This window comes from Trichoderma evansii (assembly GCF_050947405.1).
Source record: "Trichoderma evansii strain SZMC 28006 chromosome Unknown GGI43scaffold_3, whole genome shotgun sequence".
Taxonomy (NCBI): domain Eukaryota; kingdom Fungi; phylum Ascomycota; class Sordariomycetes; order Hypocreales; family Hypocreaceae; genus Trichoderma; species Trichoderma evansii.
The window spans coordinates 1,700,296-1,724,926 of NW_028145203.1; the positions used below are offsets into that span (position 1 = coordinate 1,700,296).

General features: G+C 49.7%; 8 protein-coding genes across 8 annotated transcripts; 4 read left to right on the top strand and 4 right to left on the bottom strand.

The window, feature by feature from the left end:
- The first annotated feature begins 1,464 nt into the window (after positions 1-1,464).
- On the top strand, positions 1,465-3,686 carry GGI43DRAFT_252178 (Aft1 HRA domain-containing protein). The gene is made up of 3 exons (XM_083200841.1): positions 1,465-1,763; positions 1,969-3,127; positions 3,194-3,686. The coding sequence occupies exons 1-3, from the start codon at positions 1,694-1,696 to the stop codon at positions 3,507-3,509; spliced, it is 1,545 nt and encodes a 514-aa protein (XP_083064263.1). The 5' UTR covers positions 1,465-1,693; the 3' UTR covers positions 3,510-3,686.
- A 1,415-nt stretch (positions 3,687-5,101) lies between these two features.
- Positions 5,102-7,054, top strand: GGI43DRAFT_252193 (Mis12-Mtw1 protein family-domain-containing protein). The gene is made up of 4 exons (XM_083200842.1): positions 5,102-5,276; positions 5,350-6,195; positions 6,270-6,438; positions 6,503-7,054. Exons 1-4 carry the CDS (start codon positions 5,189-5,191, stop codon positions 6,942-6,944), a joined length of 1,545 nt encoding a protein of 514 aa, XP_083064264.1. The 5' UTR covers positions 5,102-5,188; the 3' UTR covers positions 6,945-7,054.
- A 620-nt stretch (positions 7,055-7,674) lies between these two features.
- GGI43DRAFT_396632 (emp24/gp25L/p24 family/GOLD-domain-containing protein) lies at positions 7,675-9,056 on the bottom strand (the record flags this gene model as incomplete). The annotated part of the gene is made up of 3 exons (XM_083204996.1): positions 8,675-9,056; positions 8,464-8,587; positions 7,675-8,358 (listed from the first exon to the last, which is right to left on the bottom strand). Coding segments are annotated over exons 1-3 (661 nt in total), but the record flags the coding sequence as incomplete, so codon positions are not given.
- A 171-nt stretch (positions 9,057-9,227) lies between these two features.
- GGI43DRAFT_396634 (U1 small nuclear ribonucleoprotein C) lies at positions 9,228-10,518 on the top strand. Its single transcript, XM_083204997.1, has 5 exons — positions 9,228-9,331; positions 9,396-9,567; positions 9,640-9,777; positions 9,853-9,918; positions 9,984-10,518. The coding sequence occupies exons 2-5, from the start codon at positions 9,501-9,503 to the stop codon at positions 10,247-10,249; spliced, it is 537 nt and encodes a 178-aa protein (XP_083064266.1). The 5' UTR covers positions 9,228-9,331; positions 9,396-9,500; the 3' UTR covers positions 10,250-10,518.
- A 749-nt stretch (positions 10,519-11,267) lies between these two features.
- On the bottom strand, positions 11,268-14,959 carry GGI43DRAFT_252274 (uncharacterized protein). Its single transcript, XM_083200843.1, has one exon. It carries the CDS (start codon positions 14,570-14,572, stop codon positions 11,408-11,410), a length of 3,165 nt encoding a protein of 1,054 aa, XP_083064267.1. The 5' UTR covers positions 14,573-14,959; the 3' UTR covers positions 11,268-11,407.
- A 2,126-nt stretch (positions 14,960-17,085) lies between these two features.
- On the bottom strand, positions 17,086-19,096 carry GGI43DRAFT_396637 (replication factor A subunit protein RFA1). Its single transcript, XM_083204998.1, has 3 exons — positions 18,974-19,096; positions 18,662-18,913; positions 17,086-18,596 (listed from the first exon to the last, which is right to left on the bottom strand). Exons 1-3 carry the CDS (start codon positions 19,009-19,011, stop codon positions 17,132-17,134), a joined length of 1,755 nt encoding a protein of 584 aa, XP_083064268.1. The 5' UTR covers positions 19,012-19,096; the 3' UTR covers positions 17,086-17,131.
- A 629-nt stretch (positions 19,097-19,725) lies between these two features.
- Positions 19,726-21,025, top strand: GGI43DRAFT_252293 (Alpha/Beta hydrolase protein). The gene is made up of 4 exons (XM_083200844.1): positions 19,726-19,956; positions 20,012-20,061; positions 20,135-20,810; positions 20,866-21,025. Exons 1-4 carry the CDS (start codon positions 19,827-19,829, stop codon positions 20,958-20,960), a joined length of 951 nt encoding a protein of 316 aa, XP_083064269.1. The 5' UTR covers positions 19,726-19,826; the 3' UTR covers positions 20,961-21,025.
- A 64-nt stretch (positions 21,026-21,089) lies between these two features.
- Positions 21,090-22,173, bottom strand: GGI43DRAFT_420879 (NAD(P)H-quinone oxidoreductase; the record flags this gene model as incomplete). Its single annotated transcript, XM_083207869.1, has 2 exons — positions 21,090-22,072; positions 22,149-22,173. The coding sequence occupies 2 exons, from the start codon at positions 22,171-22,173 to the stop codon at positions 21,090-21,092; spliced, it is 1,008 nt and encodes a 335-aa protein (XP_083064270.1).
- Positions 22,174-24,631: the final 2,458 nt, after the last annotated feature.

Here is a 24,631-nt window from a genome sequence, read left to right on the forward strand (position 1 = left end):
CAGAGGCACTGCTGCTCGTCTCGTCTCGTCTCATCTCACGCCGTCTGGGGCGTCCAGAGCCATCACGTCCACCGATTTCGAGCACAAGTCTTCCCGTAAGAGAAGCGTCATTGCCAGCAGCATGGCCTTAGCAGTGGTACAAGTACATGGGTCCCATGTTGCAGACGCTCCACCTCTTTTTTTTCTCTGCTGCCACAGCATCTCCTCACCCTTGCTTGCATCAACAGTGGCACGCTAGAGCGACCCTCCCAGCATCCTCTGAGTCCACATTTGGGACAGTGCTTGGACAGTGCTTCAATGGCCTCGCCAGTCCTGTCCTGCTCTTTATTTCCTTTTTGCGGAGGTGCTGCTCGTACTCCGGGAGTGAGTGGGAAACGACACTGTTAGCCCTTTTGACACCATTCTGGACTTTTGTTTCCCTATCGCGTGGCCTTTGTACGAGATAGAGCTGTTGACAGTTTCTGTTGGGCTCTGTATTTTCCCTTTTCGGTGCCGAGATGGAAGCGCAAGCCAGTATCTGACGCGCGGCTGTCACTGCCGGTCCTATTCCCAACCTTTCCCGGAAGAGGCGTTTCCAACTCTTCAGATGCCGTGGTGATAGTGCCTGGAGATATACATGGTAGCATTTGGCTGCATCTGGCCTCACCCTTTTCCCTCTCCTTGGTACTTTGTAAATTCGGCAGAGTGGTGGTACTTGGAAGCACTCGAGGTATGCAAGCACCAGGTCGGTATGCACGAGCACAAACAGTACGAAAAACACGTGCAATATACGGCGCTCAAGCTCCGCCCTATCCAATCATGCTATTTGGGCCGTACGAATTCGCCTCCCGTCGATAACGAGTACACAGTGTCTGATGACGAGCGCATTCACACTGTCCACACCACCCGGTTCCCCAATCGCGAGATTCGCAGCGGCGTCCCGCACAGTGCGGCGTCGGCCCAGGTTTGTCAGCGAAGTCTCTGCAGGCCCCGTCGTAGAAAAAGGCCTAAGAGCAGCCCAGCAGCCAAGCAGCGCCCCCAGAGCCGCCGCCCGCCTTCTTTTTTCTGCGCCTTCGTTTTTCACAACGTCATCTCTGACGTCTTCCTTCCACCATCGTGCACTCTTCATCACCACCTCAAGTTACAGCGATTCTCAACGCAGCCTTCCGCACCCCGCATAGCTTCAGTGTCCGTTGTAGCGGCACGAGACTTTGGGGGACTCTTGAGATTGTCAATTCGGATTGATATCCAGTGATTTGCCTTTAATCGCGAGCCTGCACGGGGCGAGCTCGATCGAATTGGCCCTTTTTTCCTTCTGTCTTTTTCGGGCCAAGCGTTTTGCTGCACCTCAATCGTCTAACTCCCCGTGTGAGGAGGAATAACGCCCCTCAAAAAAATAGACACCCGACCTACCACGCTGGGCTGCTTTGAGAGTTTGTTTAAATTAAGAGAGCAAGCAAGGGAAAAAAAGAGTTGACAGCAACGCGCCATCTCAACGCAAAGCCGCCCCAACTTACCCACTGCCGCAGTTCTACCTTCACGCTACGCTCTGCCTCTGACCTCATCCTCCTAATTTCGTCGTTTCACTCTGCTCTCTCGACCAGACCTAGAACCTTTCTCTCTGCAATTCCTACCTTTTGCCTTTCCCCCACATACTGGGTAGCTCAACGCCCCCCTTTTACACTGTCCACTGGGATAATACATCATCGTCATCATGGGGACGACTGTGACCGACGTAATTGAGTCCAAGTCCCCTAAGCAGTCCATCTCCCCCACACGGCAAGGTAAGCCTTTTTACCCTTCCTCGTCTTCCCCTTTGCGGTTCCTGCATCGTCGTCATTATACACTTGCTTCTCTTACACCATCGTCATTGCCGCCATTTTTCCTCATTGCTACGCACTACGCACTTGCTGCTGCGTCACCCAAGATCCAATTGCCCAATTGCTGCTGTTGTCCTGCCATACTTACAACGTGCTCTCTGCCTCGCAGGTTCCATCGTCAACGCGAAGATCGATTCTCTCACCAAGCCGGACATTACGTCTAATGCTCCAGCGACCAAGCCACTTGCACCACCGCCTCGACCAGGACAATCACAGCAAGGCTCCAACACCCCAGAATACTTCGCGCCTCAGGTTACCGGAGGCTCCCTCAGCCTGGAGCCCAATCCGTTTGAGCAGTCATTTGGGGGTGGTGGTCCAGAAACTCCTGGAGGAACCAAGCTCCCCAGTGTCGCTGCTTTGACGTCGCCGTCGTCTCTACTGCCCGGGAGCAACGCGACTCCCTTCAATTGGGGCGGAGGCTCCCTGCGGACCGGCCCGCTGAGCCCTGCCATGCTGTCCGGACCTACCGACTACTTTGGCGATACACATCACCTCCGCGGCGGCTTCCCTACGCCCAACGAGTCTTCGCTGCGCACAGGACTGACTCCGGGCGGGAGCGGGTCTATGTTCCCGGCCCCGAGTCCCAACTCTGCCCTCTTTGCGCAGTTGGCCAGCGGTGGTGCTACTCCCAGCACACTCGACTTCCACCGAACAGCTCTGAGCGCCGCCGCAAAGCGAGACCAGGCCGCTCGAGCGCAGCCACCTGCACCGCAGCCGCCCGCGGCCACCTCTCAGCCTCAGGACATGACCAACGGCACCGTTATTCCCAAGGTCGAGCCCAAGTCTTCATCCGGACCATTTGATCCCCACGACAACGACGCGGCCAACGGTCTATTCATGCTCGCCCAAGGCCGCAACGGGGCTCAACCTACACCTCAATTCACAGTCACAACTGCACCTACCGCACACGCTCACCCGGCCCCCGCAATCCAATCGAATATCAACACGTCGCCCCCGATGGCCAACGTAAAAGTAGACTCCAAACGGGGAGCCAGTGAAATCAGCATTGGCTCGGATGAAAGTGACCAGAAGCCGCAGACACGAGGCAAGGGGAAGAAGAACCCCCCGGCTACTAATGGTAGAAGAAAAGCCGACGAGATGCCCGTCAAGGCACCCGCTGCCAAGAAAACCAAGGCCAACAGCGGCGCGGCCAGCAGCGTTGATGAAGAACACTCAGACGAGGACATGGATAAGTATGATGAAAATGGTCCTGGAAAGTCCAAGATGACGGATGAAGAGAAACGTAAGAACTTTTTGGAGCGTAATCGGTATGTTATATCCTATCAACACCAACTATTCCATTGTGTGTGAGTTTAGCTAACATGTGCACCTAGTGTGGCTGCCCTCAAATGTCGGCAACGCAAGAAGCAGTGGCTGGCTAATCTCCAGACCAAGGTTGAGATGTTCAGCAGTGAGAATGACGCTTTGACGCAACAGATTACGCAGCTGCGCGAAGAGGTGGTCAATCTCAAAACTCTCCTGCTTGCTCACAAGGATTGTCCTGTTACCCAGCAACAAGGTCTCCATGGTGCTTTCATGTCACAAGTTGTTGAGCCTTTCAACCCCCAGATGAATCCCTATGGAATGGCGGCCCCGATACCTGCTCAACAAGCCATGGTTGGCCAGGGTGTCCAGCGGCGCTTTTCTTAGGAAACGAATGGCCCATCACCTAGGCGGCAAGTCAAGACCGACCTAGGTGCTCAGCAGCCCGTCGTTCAGGATTGGTATGCCTATAGATATACACCTCGTCGACAATCCATGACTGGCCCGGTTAATGCTCCGTCATCGAGCGAACCATTACCCAGCATATAACCACTATCGCCATTTTATCGCCTCCAATGCCTTACTTAACGCTATAAGTCCTGGCTTGACGTTTGTTTTTTAGAGTGCGATTGCATACGAGATTCCGAGTATGACACGCATGGAATCTTTAAATGAACGGCTTCGTCGACTATACTAATAGTCTATGACATACACATGCGGTTCACTGAAAATCGGCACGCATGCGTTACACGTCTTTTCGCTGTATAATTAAACCATGTGAAAAAGGCGAATGCATCAGTGGAGGCGGCATTCGCCTTTGGTATGGGTTTCGGGATTCTTTTTTTTTTTTTTTTTTTTTGAAGACTTGCCTTTCCTTATTCTTCCTTGTTCATTTTGGTCCTTCCCGCACCACATGTGGGTGTAGGCGGTGCCTTGACCATTTCCGGGGCTGTTCCATCCCCGGCTTTTCCTTTCATATGTCTCTCTTCCCCGGTATTACTTTACAAATGTACGTAAATAGTGGCAAGGCAAGGTATACACACATCAAAAGGTGTTGGGATTGGACAGGTCGTGACTTTGACTTCGAAGGCGTTTGGGTGAATCTATGTACTCTCAAGGGGGGACGAGGTACTTGGTGTTTTACGGTTTGAATTTTAGGTACTCTTGTAGCTTAGAAAAAAACGAAAGCTACATGATGCTTAGCGAGTTGCTATGAGGTAGAATAGTAGGAGATCGTCTGAAAATGAAATGATTGCGTCGCATCAATATTGTTATCTGTTACTCTCAATGATCAACCTGGTTTACTCGCGAGGGAGAATGTTGCAACTGTTAGAAGCATATTAATCACTAATGTTTTACGCAGTTACTATGGATTGCAATGATTGCATATTATGGGTTAAAAAGAGAATATAAAATACCATCTCAAACTGGTATCCTTGACATTTACTGTAGTGTTGAAGCTATTCGTGTTCTACGGTAACTCTAATGAAGTTGAGACGTCAAGCTTTAGTGCAGTAGAATGTCTCTGGCTCAGTTGCTCAGCTAAAGCTCCTGCAGCCAGCCAATCAAACGCCGCTATGATGAGACCGAGGGGGTGGGGTAGTATCTGTCCCGGAAAGGATTAGCGCCGACCTTGGAAAACCGTCCTCTCGCATGCTCCTAAAAGTAAACACTGTCAATGCAGAAGAAAGAACACTTTGGCGGTCTCTCGACGAACACAATTTCCATCCTTGTCCGGCAAAGACGGGGCAGCGCATACGCAACATCGATACAGGCTGGATCCTACAGGTTTCGCATTTATTTAGGCGGAGAATTATCAGCGATTGCGCCGCTGGTGGATGCGGTGGACGACGAGCGAAACGCGCGCAGGCATTTGACGCGACAAGGCTGAATAACCCCGATCTTCTACCGCCTCATCAGCACTCGCGACACTTTTTGAATCTCACTCGACGGCGATAGCTTGATTTTTTGCTGCGAGGTCTGGGCGCGGGAAACCTACGATTCGCGACGGCAGCTTGTCCATCTCTCATGCGATCCACCAAGAGGAGCTTCCGAAGAAGCCATCCATGACGACTCTCATTACCACCATTCGACAGCCGCTGGAACTTCTTAGCATGAACGACCAGCCAGCGCGCCGATCAAAGCGCCAGCCAGGTTCGTTGGTCCCTATCATTTGAAGGAGAAAGTGGGGGAAGAAGAGAGGAAGAAATGCTGACTAGATGAGCAGCCGCCGAATACGAACAAGACGACGATTTTCAGTTTGTGCGGAAATCCAAAAAGGCAAAGACTACCGAGGAGCCGCCAGAGCCGGTAGCTCTTCCTGTGAGGAAGTCGGGAAGAGGGAGGCCACCATCAGCAGCGACCGTCAAGGCGAAGGAACGGGCGGCGAGACAATCAGTCCGTGGTGATGAGGAAGAGGTGGAGCTGATCGCGGCAGAGAAGGCCCCGAGGGCGACGACAACGACAAAGAAGGCTTCCTCTTCACGGCGAAAAGCGTCGTCCAACGATGCGATCCAGGATGAGCCGCCTGCGAAAGTATCGAAAAGAGGGACGAGAAAGAGCTCGCGATTATCAAGCGACGATGTAGCACCGGAAGAGGAAGAGGAGCAGCCTCTTCCGCCTCGGACAAATGGCAAATCGAGCAGCCAGAGCCGTGGCAAGAAGACGGCAAAATCAAAAGCACCGCCACCAGTAATACAAGAGGAAGAGCAGGAGGAAGACCTTTCGATTGTGGATTCGCCAGTGCACGAGACGTCGGCTGGGGGAACCAAAATTAAGCTGCCAATGAGCGATACGCCCATCATCAATCGCAATAAAGAAATGCGCAAGAAAGGAGGGACTGGTGGCAGCCGAAGAAGCAGTCTGGGATCTCGTGGACGGAGAGCAAGCTCGTTAATTGAGAGCGGGCAGACTGCGATTCCCCATCGTGAAGTCAGCACCACTGCGTTTTACAAGCATATCGAGGCGGATTTGTTGGAGCCGCGGCGGATGAAGCAGCTGTTAATATGGTGTGGTGAGCGAGCACTGTCAGCTAAGCCGCGGGGAACCATGAACTCTGGCGCAGTTCTTGGAGGTAAGGATTTCTTTTTATTGCGTGAGATAAGCTATTTAAGGTTCCTATTTTGCTAACCAAGAATTTTACTTTAGCTCGTGCGATTCAAGATCAGCTGCTCAAAGATTTTTCGTCGAGATCAGAGTTTTCGGATTGGTTCAATAGAGAAGACAAGGCACCCAAAGCACCAGTCATTCAAAGACCGAACCCTAGAAACATCGAGCTGGACGAGAAGCTGGCCACTTTAGAAGCAAAAGTGAAGAGGTAAGTCATTTTTTTTTTGGAGATTCTTCTTGCTTATATAGGACAATAAGCTAACTCGACCCAGATTACAAAAAGAAAAGAAAGCATGGCTGGCAATACAGAAGCCAGTGCCTGAACAGCCGCCTCTATTTACACCAAAGGAAAAAGAAGCAGAGACAATAACATTGCCCGATTTTGACCTACTAGATCCCGATGAAGGTCAGATTAGAGGCTTCCTCGTCGATGAAACGAATACTTTTGCCAGCATACGATCACAGACCCAAGCACGGCTACGGCACATCCAATCGTCACTCGAGTTCGAAGTCGATCAGTTGACGGATAGCGTACATAAGCTGGAACAGCGAGTCAAGGTTGCGGGCAAGGAAGCCGACAGAGTACTAAATCTAAGCTCCGCAAGATTACGAGAGCGGGAGGAGAAGGAGAGGAAGAATGCAGGGACCAAAGAGATGCCCATCATGTTGGTATTGAGGAGTCTGAGCAGCATACTGCCTGAAGGAGGGGGATGATGAATCGTGGGAAGTTTGAAAAGAAAGAAAAACAAAAGAAAAAGGGGAAAAGAAAGACCAACTTTCATTAATTCCTTCTTCTTGACTCCTCATAAAACGCCCCGGCTCTGCTCCATCCGCCTTCACACATGATACCCTCATATCTTTCCCAAGTCATCGCGAGAGGACTGCAATACGAACTTCTTCGATTCCTTCTACATTTTTTAACGAGACATACTGATGACGAGACGAGACGGCGAGGCGCTCGGTTTTGATTTGATGCATTTTCCGGCCTCTTTTACATCCCAACCATCTTTTTTTCTTTTTCTTTTCTCTCCTTTTTTTTTTTTTTTTTTTGGCGGACTGGGTTCATTGGTTGCTTTTGATTGGGAGGAGGCCAGTTTAATTAAACTCATTGGTTCTTTTTTTGCGTGCTAGATTGGCGGGCGGGCTTTATCTCTTTCTTTTAATCAGAGGGAAAAGAGTGAAAGTTATATATACCAATTTGATTGGAACAAAGGAGAGCGGATAGGGAGCTGGCTGGCTGATTAGATGGGAAGTAGAAGAACAATGAATGATAGCATGAAATGAGAAGTGAGAGAGAAGAGAAATGGGGAGGTGTGATATCTACCCTTTTTCGTAGAAAATGAGAAATTGGTAGTGACTTGATTTGAACTTGTCCTTTACGAATGCAGCTTCAGAATTTGTGATTTTGTAAATGATAGCACACTTGGGGCTACATACAGCAATACGTAGACAAGATTATATTTATGAATTTAAATTTCTTTTTATTAAATTGGAGAAAAAGGGTTCCCCTAATTTCTCACTTTTGTTTTTTGTAAAATCTTCTTCATCCAGATGGTTCATACATCATGATATTGCAAACGCTAGCGCATATCACCATCCCTCATGTACCCCTTTTCTCCTGTATTTATTGATATGCCACATGGAGGTAAAGCCATGTAAAAACGACCGCTCCAAAGCCTTTATCTCGTAATAAAGGCTCCCTCCATTTCCCTCATCCCGCTTCTTTCCCCCCTCAGCTAAATTCTCCACCAAAGTTTATTTGATATATATGAAAAGAAGAAAAGAAAAGGTCTTCTTTTCTGTCTTTAAATCAAGTGCTTTGAGCGGAAGTACGCCCTCAGGTACATAATCTGCCAAGCCCACAGGATGACCAGCAGCCAGGTGGTGCCGACGCCGAACCACTTGACGCGGTTGTTGGTGCTCTCGTTTGTGTCGCGCAGCTTCTGCTCGCGGGAGCGGAGGTACTCCATCTCGCGGACGACCTCGCCGGTAAGCTCCTCGATGCGGCGCAGCTCGGCCTCGACGGGCTTGAGCTTCTCGGTGGCCTGGATGGCGGACCAGTCCTTGGCGTCGGCGCCGATGTCGATGTCGAGCTCGACGACGCGGAGGTTCTGTCGGGGCTTGGTGTCTGAAGAAGGGGGGTGTTAGTACATGATTACGCACATATTGTTTGTTTGAATCGAAAGGTGGTAGAGAAAGGGAGAAGAAGGGGGCAGAATTTAGGACAACATACTGCCACTGAACAGGTTCTCGAAGCAAACGTCAAAGGCAGCGTCAGCGTGGGAAGTGAAGACAATTCTAGACTCGCCAGCAACGTCCTTGGCTCGGCCGTATTCGTTACCAATGGCATCACGAACCTATAATAAACATGTTAGCAAGAGCGAAGCTTATAACCAATCCCCTTTGTTCCCCCCCTCCTCAATCAGAAATAGAATAGATCATACATGAATGTTGACCAACATGCCGTCTCCCTTGTAGCCGTCCACCGTCGACGTCACAACCACCAGCGTGTCGCTGCCCACAAAGTTGCGAATGCATCTCTCCTTCTTGAGGCTCTCGCCGCCAGGGTGGGCGAGCAGATCGAACTTGAGAGCGTTGGCGGCGCTGACGAGCAGCAGAAGGCCGCAGAGCCACCGCATGGGCGAGAGGGCCTTGGGCGCCATTGGCCGGTTTTTGTGTGTAAAATTCGCTGGGGGGTGTGGAAAAATAGAATTTCTGTCGTCGATCAAAATCAAAATCCAATCAAAGGCCGGAATTGGGGGGAGAACAAAGCATGTGTTCTGTTCTCTCTCTACACCTAAAAGTATAAGCCAAGCCCGCAAAAAGGTAAAGGTGTCGCGTTCGGCCAAAGCTGGGCTGGTGTGGCTGATACGATAGGCAGGGGGGGGGGGAATCCGATTAGAGGGAGGCGAGGGGGCCAATCAGAGGCGGCCGTTTGGATTAGCAGGTTGAGCATCACGTGTGGGGCAGCAGCCTCGTCAACTTTTTGGAGATGTCGCAGCCTCGGCGCCACACCTGTTTTTGTTGATACAAAGCCTATCACCTATCGACCTTTTTGATATCTTGTTCTTGTTTGCGAGAGCTAGCCAAAATGCCCAAGTGTAAGCGACATTGCATCCCCAGTTTCTAACTAATTGACCACAAAGCTAACACATTTAATCACAGTCTTCTGTAAGCTCTCCAACTGCCAAGTCGACGCGCTCACCTCATGTCACTGTTCTTACCACGAATAAAGGCGATTACTGCGATGTCTACCTCACGCACGACTCCATGTCGGTGCGTAAAGCACACAACAGCGGCCGAAACCACCTGAGAAACGTGGTAGATTACTACCAGCGTTAGTTCACCGTCTCCCTCCTTTCTCGCCCACTGACCGGCCGACTGACCTTGGAATCCTCATCTTGTTTAGAAATCGGCCACGAAAAGGCACAGTCTGTCATCGATTCCATCACCTCTTCCTACGCCGCCGAGGGCCAGGCCCACGCGAACCCGATGCTTCTTCAGAACCAGCCCGGTCATGGGTTCCCGCCGTTTGGCTTCCCTGGTGGTAAGCTATACCTGGATATCCTCCCCTGGAGAAACGAGAAATACGCAATGCAAGCTAACACTGCTGGCCTCCTAGGTGTCCCTCCGCCCTTCCCCGGTATGCCTGGAGCACCTCCCGGGCAGTTTCCTCAAGGCCTCCCACGTACGTCCACTTCTCACTATCCCCCTTATGTCAGAGCTTCGTCAGTTCTAACGTTAGATTTACAGCTCCCCCTGGTGGTCGCGGCATGCCTCCTTTCCCACCTGGTCCCAACGGAATGCCTCCGATCCCTCCTCCCGGCGGTCTCCCATTTCCTCCACCCGGCGGCCTTCCTTTCCCTCCTCCAGGCGCACCCGGCGCACCTGGTCTCCCCCCGCCAAACTTCCCTGGAATGCCTGCGCCGGGACAGCACGCGTTCCCCCCTCCCGGAGGCCTGCCGCCGCCTGGATTTCCCGCTGGCGGACCTCCTCCTCCTGGACAGGACAGGCGGTAATGAGATGGGGCTGGAAATTTTTTGGAATTCTTAGGTCGAGATGCTATATCTATGTATGATATGAATCACGGGTAATAATTGGCGCTTGGGGTGTTTTTGCGTTTCCTGGGACTTTTTATTTTTCTTGCTTTTCAATGAAAGCACATAAACCGGTTCAAATAGATTGACGATGGGAGCCATCAGAATATATCACATCATTTTGGCAGAAAAGAGTTAACTTATCAAACGTACATACACGGCTGGATACTACCTATCTAAGAAAACTACTCTCCTCGTGAACCTTTTTTACTTCAACTCTTTTCATTTGTAGAGAAATAAAAATTGCATCTCATTCCATTCATTCTTTCCAGATCTCAAAACGTACATAATGCATACAAAAACGTTATTTCATCAGCTAAAGAAAGGGGGAAAAGTAAGAAAAAAAAAGCATCGCATTTAATCAAATCTCTCGCCGCCCTTTTCTTCTATAATACAGCTAAGCAGCAACAAAAAAAGGAGAAAGGGCAGAAAAAGCAGAAGATAAGAAGAGAGAGAAAAAAAAAAATAGATATCGGGGCATTTCATTCATTCCCAGTTCGTTCATATTCTCAAAGAGGAAAAAGCAATATATACCCAGCAAACCCCCCTAAATTCTTTGTAAATTCCGTGTTTCTTCATGCAAGGCGCGTAATATGGCCAGCAACATAGCAAAAGGGAAGATGAAGAAGAAAATTAAATCTCAAAAAGCGCAGGGCCCTGTACTGTCAGACAGATGGCACTTTGATAAGAGCAAATTAAAAATGGTGGCGTTGAAGCTCGAATAAGAGAGCACTCCATAATTGTTCGTGTTGTCCACTTGAAAAGGAAAAATGTAAAAAGTAGGACAAATTTGTGAAAATCCATCCTTCAGTCGTCGAATCATCATGTCGTTGCTAAGAAATAGAAATAGAAGAGGAAAAGAAATCGTAACGCAATATGCCGGCATTCTACCCACGATATCCTCATATCATCAAAAAAAAAAAAAAAAAAAAAAAAAAAAAAAAAAATCGTTCGTTTGTCTTTTGTCGTCAATCTTGCTCGCATTGCATATAAAATAGAAAAAATAGCAGCAACAAGCATAGGCATTTGCTCCATGAAACGTTTTGAAATCGTCTGGTGATGCCATGTTGAGCCACCCAGTTAGCGTCTGATGATTTCGCCAACACCGTCTCGGACTACTTTCGGTCCGCTAATCATCTGTCTAAGTCTTTGTGATCGTTTCTCGCGTCTTCTCTCGCTTATCATGTGGGGAATATTCTGAATATCTTCCAACCTGCTTCCAATGGAAAATCGCCGTGTACCGCCTCGGCCGCCAACGCTACGGTTTCGCCAGAAGCGTGTACGAGGTTCCCCATTTATAGTATATCTCTCGCTTCCACTTCGAGCTTGACGTGGCCTCAATGATCCAATACTGACGCGGCGTACGATCCGCAGATTTCCGCTGGAGGTCCGTCGAATTGTCCGACGCTGGGGTCCATGCACGTCATCAACGTGATACTCTCGTGATGGCAGAATTGTAAATGTTTGCTTCACCTTTTGGCTAAAGCTCCTTGTCGGCCTACGCGGACGATTGTCCACAGGAGGATACCGATAGACTTCATCATCGCGCTCATAGCGGTCATCGTAATCGTCATTTTCGTAGTCATCATCCATAGGCTCGGAGTCTGTGTCACTAATCCACTGCGGGCGCCAAAATGGATGGAGCTTGTCTTCCTCACTCGGCTTATCATTGTCTTTATAGAGAGAAATATCGCTGTCGTCGCGACTTCTTCGCGACATGGAAAATGTCCTGGCAAGAAAGCCTCCTCTTGAGCTTGGCACATAGCCTATCGAGTGACGACGTCGGCTGAAAGCTCTCCTAACGATAGAAGGCCGACGAGGAGGCTTCTCTTTCAGCGATTCAAAGTAATTTCCTTGAAGGATAACTCGCTCAGCTGCAGGTGTCATTCCTGATGGCGTAGCGGGAATAAAATTGATCGCAGGTGGGTGTTCAGGCGGTTGTTTTGGCGGCTGAGGCGGAGCTCGCGGGTTGCGCAAAGGAGAATCAACCTCAAGGGAGGAGAACCGTTTCTGAGGAGGGGTGATGGGCATTATGTCTTCTTCAGAGTTCGCCATCAATATAGGTGGAGTGGACATCCGCTTCGCCGCCAGAAGCTCTGATGGTCGATTCGAATGGTCAACCATGAGGACAGATGAGTTTTGATGAGGAAACATCTGAACAGCAAGAGCTTCTGACAGCTCTGGAGCTGTCGCGCACGTCTCCATGGATGCAACCGAGAACGGCGTGTTTCGCAGTGGAATCCTCTTTACAGATAACACGTCGTCATGATGGCTAAACCCAAGGTGGTCAAAGGATTCTTTCCTTCCCAAATCTTTCATATCCGGAGATGTAGGCGTTAACGGGTCTAACGAAGGTGTGCTGGGGCAGATAATGTGCACTTCCTGGCTCAAAGGGCGATCGGGTTGATGTTCGATGGCGGCGCTGTGAACCTTGACACTGCTAGTATTGATTGATCCAGCTCTGGAGATGATCTGCACTTCCTGGCTCAAAGGGCGATCGGATTGATGTTCGATGGCGGCGCTGTGAACCTTGACACTGCTAGTATTGATTGATCCAGCTCTGGAAATGTTTCGACTGGTTGGAGCAGAGAGCGACGAGGATCGCTGCGGAATCATTGGGGGAAAGTCAATGGTCCTCGGAGAGCCATCAGATTCGGAAAATGCTCGACTCCGGCGAGCAGGTCGCTCAAAGACAGGACCAGAGTTCCTAGAGGGCGTGGGATCTGCAGCAGGTGCAGAGTGAGTGCTCTTTGGCTTATCGGAATGTCTACTAGACGTCGATCGAAGAGAAGGCTCCTTGCTCCTGGGACCTCTAGAAGATCGTCGACTGGGCACTATAACTACCGGTATAGCGCCGCTTCGCCAAATCTCTTGTCTCGCACTCCTACTAGATATAGATCTGTTTGTTGAGTATGTCACAGTGGAGACGTGGCTCTCACGATCATAGGTTTCTGGTTTCGAGCTTTGAGTGACTTCTGGGGTTATTTGAGTCTCATTCAAGTCTGCGCTCTTAGCAACCATGCCATCATCTTCCCTGTTATCAGTAGCATCTCTCAAAGTGCTTTGCTTTCGCATGTGGCGCAGAGTTCTTTGTCTTTTTGGAGGTCCATCCACCAAAAGTACCTCGACAATGGTCGACTGGCTAGACGTACTTAGAGGCCGTGCATTTCGCTTTGCCGTAGCCTCCACCTGTGGGTGAACCAGCTGGACGGGCTTTTGATCGTCGTGTCTCTTCGAAGATGAGGTTACAGGCGCAGCCTCTTGAAGTTGCATTTTCCGCACAGCTTTTGTGGCGTCTGTAGGAGCAACAGACACTTTATCCTTGACAACAGGATCGTGGTTATGATGTAGGATAGGAGGTGATACTCTCGGCGATCGGCGTTGATGCTGCTGTTTCTGTGACATTATCATACTAGACAAACGGGCATCCTGAGAGTGCCCAACTTCAACAGTAGGGTTCTGTGCCACAACAGGCTCAGTGCTCTTGCCTTTCGCTTTTGGTGTCTGGTCCTCTCCTTCAGGCATCACATCCTTTGCTGCTGGCTTGGTTGGAGGAGTAGTTGGTCGTGCCGCATCGGCAATATTAGTCTTTGCAGAACGAGTGATGGTGATCTGCGAAGTCGCAGAAACGTTGCGAGGCCAGCCAGCTGGTCTCCCGGCCTCATCTTCTGAAGAGGTTACTTCCTCGCGAGCGGTGATGAAGGACTCGGCCCTCGACGACGGCCCCGTAGTGCTTTGTGAAGTCATACGGTCCTTGATGCTCGGACGCTGCACCTTGGCGACGCTCGCGGGTTGCGGCGGGGTGACTTCTGGCGTCGGGGGGCCGCGCTGGTCGGGAGGTGTGGCCGGCGGTCGGTTCGCGACCACATTCGGCAACCCAACGCTATTTTCTGTGCTCGTCGGGCTCGATGGCGTGGCGGACTGGCCGCTGGAGGATGCGTTTGATTGCGCGGGTGGCGTTGGAGGCAGATCGGGCCCAGTGTCTATTCTTCTAAGCTGGTGCTTCAAGGTTTGGGAGCTCATATTCGGGCGAGGCGTTGAGCTTGAGCTTGACATCGGGTGAGGCGTCGAACTTCTGGGCGCCAGGGTTCCGCTAGTTAGATGGGAGCTTTGCGCCATGCGCCTGGAGCCGTCGTGCGCCTGATCGATGACCGGCCGAGGCAGTACCCGGTGCTTCTTGAACTGGCGCGGTGCCGCAGGCTCAGCTGCGGAGCTATAATTTCTTGGGGCTGGCGCCGCCATCATGGCAATAGTGAGGTTATTGCACGCTTCAAACTAGCAAGAGAAGCGCTGGCTGCCACTAATAGTGTATTCGCGAGCTACGTGGCGGCGGCGAGGTTGAGACAGGGGCCGCTTTGCATGATGGTGGACGAGTAGACGGTGCCAGAGCTTGATGGCTTCATGCAATTGGCGGGGGGTTCAAATGGTCGAGCGAAATGGACGGCCAGTCGTTAATGGATGGCGAGCCAGGCGAGCGAGAGTCTGTTGGGTGCCCAAAAATAACAAAATGGATACGCAGCCAATCTGAGGCGAGGAAGCAAAAGCAAGCAAGCAGCGCAGCGCGGCGTAAAGCAAGGCAGGGCAGGGCGTAAGCAGGAGGGAAAGCTGCCAAGTTTGCGTCAAGCGATCCCTAAAGAAATCCGTGCAGCGCCGAGGCAGCGGGTGAGACGCCGATGAAGCGATGATTGGATGTTGGGAGTGGGAACAGCGAGGGAGAAAGAAAAGGCAAAAAGGATGGAGAAAATGAGGAAGAGAAGAGAGAAGAGAAGACGAATAGCGACTGGTTGGTGAGACAGACACCTAGCAGCTGGGAGCCCCGTGTGGCCGCCAGCCTTGATTCAAGGCTCGTTCCGAATGCAGCAGGGCCTTCAATCGCCAGGTTCACGATGCAGGGGGTGGCACGGTGACGATCGATTGATGGGACATGACGGATGCGATTCGTCAGATGTGGAGTGAAGCAGAGGGAAAAAAGTGAGAGCTGAGCTGAAGAAAGAAAATGGTATAATATGCAAGAGGCAGAATGGGGAGATGTTCAGGCGGGGCTGGCAGGCAGATCTGCTCTAGGTACCTACCGTACCGAGTACCAGCTGGCCAGTTCTTTGTTTTTTACAATTATCGCCTTTTAGCCGGACGGCAAAGATGCCATCTTGATCCAGCAGGCTCTATGCACGAGATAAGTAATAAAAGAGCGACTGTTATTGCATGTTATTTTCAGAATTATACTCGGGCAGCCATCCATGCCCGGCTGAGCGCCACATCTTTCAATAGGCAGTAAATGGCCCTGAACTAACGACGCTAGCCGTCAGGTCCTTAGTGGCATCGAAGCATTAATACGGGGAGTCTCTTTGTAACATGCACTGTTTCAACAACAAAAACGTGAAAGAAGAAGAAAGTAAAAGAAAGCAATAACAGACAAGAAGATTGCTTCTTTATGCTATTTGAAGCTTAATATGTGAAATCACCGCAGACATGCTCGTCTGCCACTAGTATTCCGCCATCGTGTTTCGCATACATACTTCGTATATGTAAACCACCTGCCGCTTATGATCACCTGCCAGCCATCGTTTCATATTGCTGCATGCTTCCATCGTAAATGCAGAAATCCATGTTATCACCAGTCTCTCTATACAGCTCTTCTTGCTCTAGAATCAAAGCTTTACTCGTTTTTCTTTCTTCGGCTTGCGTCATGTGCACAGATGGCAGCTAGAGAGAGGCATTTTAACTCTGCAGTTTCCCATACAGTCTAGGTCCCGTCGCCAAACCAAGTGCCACCACCACGCTATCGAGCACCAATTCCACCATCCTATCCGCATCGGCGCGAGCCTAGCACTCTTTTGTAACCGAAAATGGCTCCCGGTATATCTCTCCATCCTCTTACTTTCTCCAACTACCATGGTTTACAAAGGTACCAAAGTAGCGGAAGAGGCCAAAAGCAGGCTCTGCTTCTTGCTATATATAGAAATCCCCTTTCAGAAATCCTTCCGTGAATCGCCCACAAACGAGGAGCCCTGGCCAGATTTGATACGAAGAATAGACAGCCGTGTTCCTACTGGGTAGTACCACGCCACCAAGGTCCCAAAAAAATAATGGTGGCTGGGAGCTACGTCGCTCTAGCCTCCAAATGACATGCGCTCCGGCAAACTGCTATCGCTAGTGTTGCCCAAGTAAATGTTGCTATCCATCTAATGCTCCCATCAGCTGCCCGTACGCAGTGCGCCATGTGGTGGACAAAAAACTACGACTGGTCTGCCACTATAAATATCTATGTGATAGGCAGCGGAGTTTTCTTTCCACCCTTTGTGCGCATAGTCTCCCCCAGCTTCCTTTCCTGGACCGTGTAGGGGGCATGCTCGGAATGGGCTGCCAAATCTTGACAAGTAGCGGCGCAGCCTTCAAAAGGTGCAAGATTGTCTGTTGTGCTAGCACAATACGGAATATAAGTCACTCATCTATTCTCGGCCACAAATGAAGGATAGTATTGTATTCATATCTATCTCCCACAAGTTGCTCATCAAGCACATTTACACATGCCAGAGCAGTTTTTGTTTTTAGTACATCGTTGTTATATCTTCCATATATTCTTCACGACGCAGCGGCCTACAATAATTGCATCAAGCAAAGCCGCCGTATTAGTTGAATGCCCTTAATTGATCCCATCCTTAATCCTTAATCTTTACAAATGGAGCGATTACATGTTGAACTGCTTGATCAGCTCTACTAGTTTGTCGCCCTCGGTCTTATAATCCAACAGTGATGCACTCAGCACTTGGTATCGCACCCTATAGATTTGTCAGTTTATCGAGTTCATAAAAGAAAGGCATTACATTGGAACAGATCGGAAACCCACCTCTGAGCATCGCCATAGGTGTCCATCTTGGCTCTACACCGGAAGGTCAGCTTCTTGCAGTTTACCGCCTCGAAAGCCGCCATGAACTTGGCATCGTCATTCTCTTTGAGTTCCATCAGCTCGTTGGCAGACATGCCCACTACTATCCTGCCAGTATCATCGAAGCAGCTAAGCCACTGGTGACTCGTGTGGTCAGCCACGTTAAGGTTCAGAATGTAGCGGTAGTCAGGCCTGTCGTGTGACACATTGCATTTTTCGCAATGCCATGTACCATCAGGCATAGATGTGACCTTTTTATTGCATCCCTGGTTGGAGCAAGCAGGGTAGCAAAAGCTATCCTGCTTCACAAACACAATGGTAGCCTTGATTGTATAGTATGCTTGGTCATCCACACCAAGATTCTCGTCCTTGACCTGAGAAATTGTCTTGATTTCCTCCTTTCGGCCTGTTGCGCCGGCTACACCAGCAAGATTCTGATGAGTAGCAAAGGTGTCAGTTCGACCAGCGGAATCGTACCAGCCCTTGAGACGATAAGCGTCGGGGATATCGGGGTTGACAGTCATGGTTCCTGATGAGAGAAGACTCAGGCTTTTGCCACCAAAGTCTGATACCTTGGTGCCCTTGAAGGCGACCACTGACTCGGGGTTGGTGTCAAAGGCGCTTGCTGTCTTGCCCCAAATGGTGACACGCACAGAGTAGCCGGTATCATCCACCAAGGTCAATTCACGTTTCTGGAAGGGCCTTCCGTCCTTCTTTGATGTGATTTCGCTAACTTCAGCAACTTCCTTCAACACACCAATCACATCAACGGTGCTATCTTTTTCCACACTCTGAAGTTCTTGGATAGAGCAAAAGTTGAACCGGAGCTGGGGTACGTTGGTCTGATCTTCTGCCTTTTCAATGACGGTCTCTCGCTCAAAAGTAAGCTCGTAATCGTTTGGCAGATTGCTGAACTGCTTCTTCGCCAGCGCAACTCGGCAAGGGGTAGAGATGTAGTAGACAGAGCCCTCTTGAAGGAGGTCATAATAGGCGTCACACTGGTCGTTGAAACCAGTGGCCTTAATCTCACCACTCTCATCAAGAAGGTTGACGCTGAAAAGCTTTCCCTCTCCCGTTGGTTTATGCCATGTCTTGATATCTGATTTGAATGTTACGCGGGCCTTGATTGTCCATTTGTGGGAGAAGGGCGAAAGAGCCTCGATGGGGTAAATGTTGGCGCCAGCATGTGTGGCTGATCGTGACGGGGCTGGCTGGTGCTGCTGCATCTGAGGTTTGGTATCCATCTCCTCCTTTTTAGCGCCGTAAAAGTCGTTTCCATCGATCGTAGCATCAGCGGCTTTAGGTTCGTGGACTACTGGGTTACCAATCTTGTCGTGAAGTCCAAGAGACTCGATAACCTCAATCTCCAGAATGATGAGAATGCTATCCATTGTAAGCCATCTTTCAGAAACCAAACATATGGGATTCTTCATATGGTATCAACTTACTGCTTTCCCTTCAAGATATTTGGTTGGTATTTCTTCACTCGAGCTATGCAGCCCCTCTCAAGCTTGCCATCGTGAATGATGTGGTTGGCAGCGGTAGCAAGCATGGTCTGGACGTAATTGTTGCCATCGCTCATGACAAGTCGCCATCGGTCGCCGCCTTGGCCTGAAGGTCCCATTTGTTTGATCTGAAGGCATTGCATCACCGGTACGGGAAAGAGCTTCGCCGCCTGGTCGGCATCGTTAAAGATGGCACTGCAGCTGTGTCAGTCGGGTGTGGAATAGAAGAGGAGCAAGCTTGACAAGTCAACTTACTTGATGCAGCCCCGTGATAATGCAGATTCGGCGTCCATGGTGTGCTGTGATGATTGTTTTTCGCCAGCTTTTTGCTTTGACAAGTCAAGCTGCGGCTCTGAGAATCGTGCACTTTACTCGAGTGCTCTGACAAACCCGCGTCGCGTTCAATTTACGCGTTGAGAGGTCGCGATCACGTGAGGCGGCGGGGCAAGCGCGGGGTGTTGCCACCACGTTCAGGCAGCGCTGGTTGCGGAAGTATCTAGCATCATGCTATGAGAATTTGGATGATAAACAATCCAGGATGCCGAGTATTTTCTAATAATCTAGGCGTGGTCTAAGTTCGTTCATGAGCTATCTATATGTGTAAGGCTATATCTGGTTTATCTGGCATGTGATTTAAAACTATGAACATCCTGTTCAACGCCTTACTCACATGTAAAGAACAAGGGTACTTATACCTGCTTGGTAGCCAAAATGAAATGAAGGATAGATGGAAGCAACAATGCTTCTGTTTTCATACTTGCTGTTCGAGATATTAAGCTGTTAAATTTGGAGTAATCGCTGTCGGTGCATACAAAAATCGATACTTTATTCTTCCGCAAACCACCATACATTGCCAAGTACTTGGCCAAGCCACTTACTCCCTTGTTTTCTACATGAAACCGCATGAGGGATGACGTTCCAACCTAGCCGCCGCAAAGCCTCGTTAGACCCATAGCTTCTATCCAAGACAAACAACACGTCAGCAACAGTTCCAGAGATAGCATCATCATCACTCAGTATCGTATTTTCACGCTTGTTGTATCTACTCAATAATTAGGCGATCCATTCTCCGCACACCACCATACTCTTACACTAGCCAACAGCTACCATGACGGAGCTTGACCTTGCGACAAAGGCGCCGGAGAGCGATGCGCAGGAGGACTCATCGGTTGATACGCCGACGCAGTCAAGCCCGATTATGGGCGACCACGAGCATTGTGTAACTGACAGGCCTGCTCGTATGTGTGACCACATCTAAAATTATCAAATATTTTTGTCTCTAACATAGCATAGCCACCGGCCAGGGACCAACTGGTGAGATCATCAAGTTAAATGACATCGATGTATGTCTAAGCTGAGATGAGCTTTAGATGAGCTTCCTATAAAAGACATGCATCTAATTTCAGCTCTTCCCAGGTGTACATTTCAAAGCCAGCCGATTATCCCCATGCGCCCACCCGCCTTCTTCTCTTCCTCACTGGCGGCACAGGCATCAAATCCGTCAACAATCAGATTCAAGCCGACAAGTATGCCGGCGAAGGTTTCCTCGTGCTCATGCCAGACATGTTTGGCGGTGAAACAGCCCCAGGAGGAAAAGAGGCTTACATTGCAGATAATTCAGTGTCTCTCCTGGAACAAGTCAAGCTAAAGGCCGTGGAGATTGCAAAATCGTTCTTGATCGACATGTGGCTGGCGAGAGTGACAGAGGCCAAAATCATGCCAATATTGCACAAAGTGATTGAAGCGGCACACGAAGAGTATGCTGACGCTATTAAATATGGCGAAGGCATATACGCTGTAGGATACTGTGTTGGAGGTCGCTATGTCCTCCTCCTTGCCAAGGGAACGCAAGAGAGCGGTAATGACGAAGAAGCTGGGATGATGAAAGCCGGTCCGTATATCAAGGCGGGGGCGTTGGCTCATGCTGCGTCGGTAACTCCAGACGACTTCAGGAACCTTCAAGCACCACTAAGTTTAGTGTGTGTCGAGAACGACGCCTTATTCACCGATGAGGTTCGAAAGGCAGGAGAAGACTTTATGACGCAGGATAACGTAGAGCACGAAGTTCAAGTATATCCTGGAGTACCACATGGTGAGTTAACCCTTTAAATTGTCATGAAAAATTTATGTTGGCTAAACGATAGTAGGTTTCGCCGTCGCGGGCCAATACCAGGAATCATCTATTATGGACGCCCAAGTCACGGCGTACGAGCAAATGCTGAGATGGGTAAAAGAACATTAATATCACAACTTCCATTGTTAACATTCCAAATTTATGATTTCGTTCTTTTTTTTTCATGTTTTATCCCCCAGCGTACTAGGTATATGTAGTTTATGACGTAGTAGAAGTAATACACCTAAAAACCCATGCTTATACGATGGTGCAGATGATCTTGCCCGAGTTTTTAGCATTTTCCATGTGCTCATGCGCCTCTTGGATCTTCTCCCAAGGCAGCACAGAGTCAATGAAGATCTTGAGCTTGTGTGATTCGAAGTCGGGAATATACGTCTCCAGTCTATCTCTCAGCTTGCCCTGGTACTCTTCGTCACGGCTTCGCAGAGTGCTGCCCAAAACACGAAGGCGCTTGTATAAGATCAGACCAACATCCGCATCAGGGGCCTTGCCTCCGCCCATAGTACCCAAGATTACCATGCTGCTGTCCATAGCAGCCACATTGAGGTTCTTCTGGAAGTAGTCTCCGCCAATGAAATCGACAATGTAGTCAACGCCCTTGCCGCCGGTCTTGGCCTTGATCTCGCTGACCCAGTCTTGGGTCTTGTAGTTGAATGCAGCGGTGGCGCCGAGCTCAGATGTAATGAAGTCGATCTTCTCCTGGCTACCTGCAGTGGCATAGATCTCAGAGGCTCCGGCGGCCTTTGCGAGCTGGATGCCCGCAACTGAAACGCCAGACGCACCGGCGTGCCAGAGGATGCTCTTGCCCTTGACAAATCCAAGCACCAAGTGCAGCGCCTGAGTGGCCGTGATCCATGCCTCCGGAACGCCAGCGCACTGCTCGTGTGTCAGGCCTTTTGGCTTGTGCAGCAGCATCTTGGTGCTGACGGCGATGTACTCGGCATAGGCGCCTCCGTAGGCCAGTCCAAAGACCTCATCGCCAACTTTGAAGCCGTTGTGGTCGTCAGAACCGAAAGACTCAATGACACCGCTGAACTCTACGCCGAGAGTCTTGGGAGCCTGAGGGGGGACGGGATAGAAGCCATTGCGCTGGATAATGTCCATGCGGTTGATGCCAAAGGCATGGACCTTGACGATGGCCTGTCTGCCAGAGGCGACGGGCTTGGGAGTGGCATCGTTGATGAAGAGGGCTTCCCGCGGACCTTTCTCGCCCTTGATGTCTATGAGGATGTTAGTCTATGAAGCAGTTGCGGCTATCGTAGTTATCGACGTCATAGTGCAAGTCGAAACTCATACCAACTGCTCTCATTGTAGCGGCCATGTTTATTTAATTTTCCTTGTAAAAGAATAGGGTTTTCTATTCGCTGATCGAGATTGAATCTATAATACAGATCGGTAACCCCTCAAACTTCCAACAGCTATATATATACTATTGTTCCATTGTTCAATCATTCTATTAAAAACTTGCGTCACAAGCCCACTTGCATGAGGTATACGGTTCGCTAACCTCAGCCATTAGTAATGCCCCTAATTTTAGTGAGGAGACAAGTAGGATCTAAAACCCGATGGCACTCCTCTTTGCGGACCTTTGCGGACCTTTGTACCGAATGCCGGTGTTTTGTATGGAGAATACGTGCTATGCCTCGGGAAATGTGGCCATGGCGGGCATAGAATTCTACGGTAGAGTCCTGGATTTCATGAATCTTGGAGTTGTTTGATTAGAGATGTCAGCTGGAGTCCGAAATCCGATTCCAGACATCTACTCCGTGCGTGCATCTAAACTACTGCCGTTTTCTTCCCTTGCAAAATTGGCCAGTATTATTTACTGGTGGTAGCCAGCTAGGAGCTCCACTGGTCAATTTTTCGAGGGAATGCGGTACACTCGAGCATAGGTATCTCGGAGTTCAATAGCAAGTGGGGGACATTAAAACAGAGAATGCGAGGGTTTGAGCACACACTCCGCGATTATACACATACAATATCGAAGACTCAATCGGTGAAAAAAGTGTTCCTGTTGCATTATGTACGCACGTATTCATTTTCTAGTCTCCATTTTTCTGTCCCTCGAATAGCTCTACTATTTGGCATGGCTGAGTCAGCGCCTCAAGATACTCCATATTTGTCAGGAAAGCGGAACGGAAAAGGCATACAAGCAGTGTCCTGTCCCGCTTTGACAGAATTTTGCCTGCTCCACGATGTCTTTTTGGTTATACCGAGGTGAATTTCGATGCTTGAAGCTACCTATCGAGTGGCGATCGGAACGCTGTGTCTGTATGGATTCCGTCCGTGCCACTATATTCATTCCGTATCCGTGGGAGAAAGTTGTAGAACAATCCGGATGAAGAATACAGTCAGTATACAGTGACTAGTATGATACGAACGGAAGAGACAATCGCCGACGCAATCGCCGATGATTAGTAGTAGCAGTGCAACAATTTGCGACCACTGCATGTATGCTAGGACTTGGAGGGAGCATATTCTGCGAAAAGAAACAAACAAAACATGGCGTCAAATCTTGAATTGATGAGTAAATCCGAAACTACAATTCATATTTGTAAAGTTTACAGGAGAGCCGAGTTGAAGAGATTAAACTAGTCATTCGCGCCCTACATAAGGTCGAGGTCCTTTTCATCTCGGGTTGTCGCAAACCTTTATTTGTTTACGTACGTACTCAACTAAATGCAGAACTATTAGGAAATAGTAATGCTTCGTCGCAGAATTGGCCTTAGACATCAAATGAAACCCCCATGATAACCTTGGTCACACGAATAAATTATGAGCTGTGAGCGGCGAACAAGACATTGAATGCCCAACACAGACAAGCATGGCTAGCCCTCATAGGGATTTCATACGCGTATTCCTTGGTGAGCCATTTAGGTTCTACTATAAACAGTTGTGAGCCCAGCACAAAACGACAACCAACTGCTATTGCTAGTTGCAAGCACAACGCCCCAGTTTTTGCCTCCAGCAGTCTGAGACTTTGGTTCGGAGAGATATAATGCAACCAACTACTAGTACTAGCAATGTACAGAATGCATGTATCTGAGGGATTTAGCCGGCTGATACCGCAGCCGTCGGATAAGAGGTTGCCCCGTTGATTGTTGAGCCCTCCGTCTACCGCTCTGGCGATAAAAGAGGGCATGAATAATGCGGCTATTGTGTTGTGCGGCCCATCATTACTCGTAGTAAGCTTGATAAGAGTCGAGCCTAATCAAATAAATTGATTGCAGCTGCTATCGACTTCACATTCTGCCAGCACCAGTAAAATAATTGAATATTAAGTGCTCGCACAGCCACGGTGCTAGGCGCGGACATCTGCATCTTATCGGAAAAGCCAAGCTCTTAGCTCCACGTTAATGTGCCTCGCAGCTGTCGTCTCCCGAAAAAAGAAAAGTCGACAGCTTCTCTCGCGTGCCATGGCAGCATTTTGAGGCCGGCCAGTTCGGGTAGATAGATAGTGGAAATTAGCCAAATGCGACCATGGTACCGCGAATCCCAGCAGCGCTTTTCGCGGCCGTTGAGTATATTCCTGCGAGGCCTTGATCACAGTCTACTGGAAGGCGGTCGCTGGATGTGTGGACTCTGGCGGGCGAGACACTGCAGGGGCTCCCAGTAGTGGCAGCAGAATCTGTAGGGCATATTTCGCGGATGGGCCGACTTGCCGGGCGTGGTTGACTTAAGAGTCAAGCTTTTGAGAGCGCTCGGCTTCCCGCTCACTCGGCCGCATTATACGGTCTCGGTTGACAATTAACCATATTAATTGCCAATATTACCTGTAT